This window comes from Carlito syrichta, unplaced genomic scaffold, assembly GCF_000164805.1.
Source record: "Carlito syrichta isolate Samal-C Ts95f unplaced genomic scaffold, Tarsius_syrichta-2.0.1 Scaffold315801, whole genome shotgun sequence".
NCBI lineage: Eukaryota > Metazoa > Chordata > Mammalia > Primates > Tarsiidae > Carlito > Carlito syrichta.
This window is the reverse complement of record NW_007259897.1, coordinates 464,872-466,820: the sequence shown is the minus strand read 5'-3', so window position 1 is coordinate 466,820 and position 1,949 is coordinate 464,872. Positions and strand designations below refer to the sequence as shown.

The window sequence follows — 1,949 nt, the reverse complement described above, 5'->3', positions numbered from 1 at the left end:
ATCCCAATGCTTTGGGAGGTCAAGGCAGGAGGATTGCCTGAGCTCAGGGGTTCAAGACCAGTCTGGGCAACTTGGCAAGACCTTATTGCTACAATAAATCAAAAAAATTAGCCAGGCATGATAGCACATGCCTGTGGTTCCAGCTACTTGGAGGGCTGAGATGGAAGGATCGCCTGAGTCCAACAGGTTGAGGCTGCGGTGGCCATGAGTGTGCCGCTGTACTCCAGCCTAAGCGACAGAGTGAGACTCCAACTCAAAAAAAAAAAAAAAAAAAAAGACATTTCTCTGGTTTTGGCCCCTGTAAGAAGTTAATTCTCATACTCCTTAGCAATTATATAAAGTCTCTGTCTCAGTCCTACATTTATATTCAAAATGGGCCTCTGATTTTACTCTACCATAAAAATACTGGCATCTTCAAAAGAATAATGCTAGCAACAGTGTTGAGGAGTACTAATAGCTTTAAATTTGCCAAATGCTTACTTCTGCGACAGTATAAATATGGATTATTAAAGTTGTCAACTCAAGTATAAAATCTATGTAAAGTCCTCACAGGCAAAATGTTCAAAGACTGGGAAAAAACATTTTTTTTCTTTTGCAAGAAAGTGCAACTGCAGGGTCTTTTGAATGCTCTTCTACACAGTTGGGCAGAAAACTTAGTAGTTTGGCTCAGAAAGTAGAATTCCTCAGGAGGAATTAAATTCTTCCTAGAAGAATACAAAGCAAAATTCCAGGCAGCTTTCCAAAAAAAAGAAAAAGAAAACACACTAGTTTCTGGCTACATAATGAGACAAACTGGAACTTATAATGAAGGCTTTTGCATTTGTCATGATTTGCATGAGAACTTGATAGAGCTTTTTTTCCCTTTACTCCAGGACATCAGGCCATTTTATAACGTTATACATAGTAGTTACAGCACTTTGTCCAACACTGACAGCAGACAGGAAACTAATCAGCTAGGAGAAAAACAGAAGTGTTTTCATGTGTTTCAGTGTTTTTCAGGTCAAATCTCAATCCTTTCAAATAAATCATTAAAAATATAACATTTTCTCTTGTTGTTTTCAGTATTTTACATAGTTAATGGATAATCAGAGTGAAAGAAGGCTTTCTAGCAATCATTCATGGGGGACACATTCTGTCACACAGTCAGATTTTCAGCATTTGTTCAGCTGCTGCTAGATGATACAGGAAGTTTTCTGTTGCTGGTGGAAATCGTTTTTGCTTTAGTGCCTCCAAATTAAGGACACGCTTTTCTCCATCATCTGAAACTTCTGAAAACAGTGCTAGGTTGGTGTAGATTTCTCTTGTTTTTAGGGCAATATCCTTTAATAGAACAGGAAAAAATGTAATATGTTAGTATCCAAAAATTTAAATATTGTCTAAAAATCCTTCCTGCTATTTTTAAGTTTATCAGACTAACTTTACAAACTATGAAAAACAAAATAAAATAACTTAGAAAAACCAATGTCATAGATTTTTTAAAAACCATCTGAGCCATTTTTTTTTTTTTCTTGAGTTGGAGTCTCACTCTGTCACCCAGACTGGAGTGCAGTGGCCGCTCCCGGCCACCGCAGCCTCGACCTGCTGGGCTCCGGCGATCCTTCCGGCTCGGCCTTCCGAGTAGCTGGAACTACAGGCGTGCGCTACCACACCCGGCTAATTTTTTTGATTTATTGTAGGGATGAGGTCTCACATATGTGGTATGTGACGGTACTTGTATATCAGGAGAGGATCACAGAGCTGAGAACAGGCCAAATGCAAAGCAGCAGCAGCCAGGGAGAGAGGACGTAGGGGGGTGGAGGGACAGACTGGGCACGCTGCCGGTCATCACACAGAAAGGCATGGGAAATAAAACTCCTTTGCCATCCCAGTCCGGCAAGGGCAGAAAAGAGGGTGCCAACTGGTCCACATGGACCCTCTGGCAAGCTTGACAGGTAGACCCCAGGGGAGCT

At 40.9% G+C, this 1,949-nt stretch overlaps 1 protein-coding gene across 3 annotated transcripts in view; it reads right to left on the bottom strand.

The window, feature by feature from the left end:
* Nucleotides 1-280: 280 nt before the first annotated feature.
* FAM45A (family with sequence similarity 45 member A) overlaps nucleotides 281-1,949 on the bottom strand; it is a 24,707-nt gene continuing 23,038 nt past the window's right edge. For 2 of the 3 annotated variants that reach the window (XM_008073257.2, XM_021706581.1), the window contains one exon: nucleotides 281-1,320. In XM_008073257.2, coding sequence (XP_008071448.1) covers nucleotides 1,144-1,320 — 177 coding nt within the window. In that variant the 3' untranslated portion in view covers nucleotides 281-1,143. The remainder of the gene's footprint in view (nucleotides 1,321-1,949) is intronic. The other variant, XM_021706582.1, reaches the window with a different exon arrangement.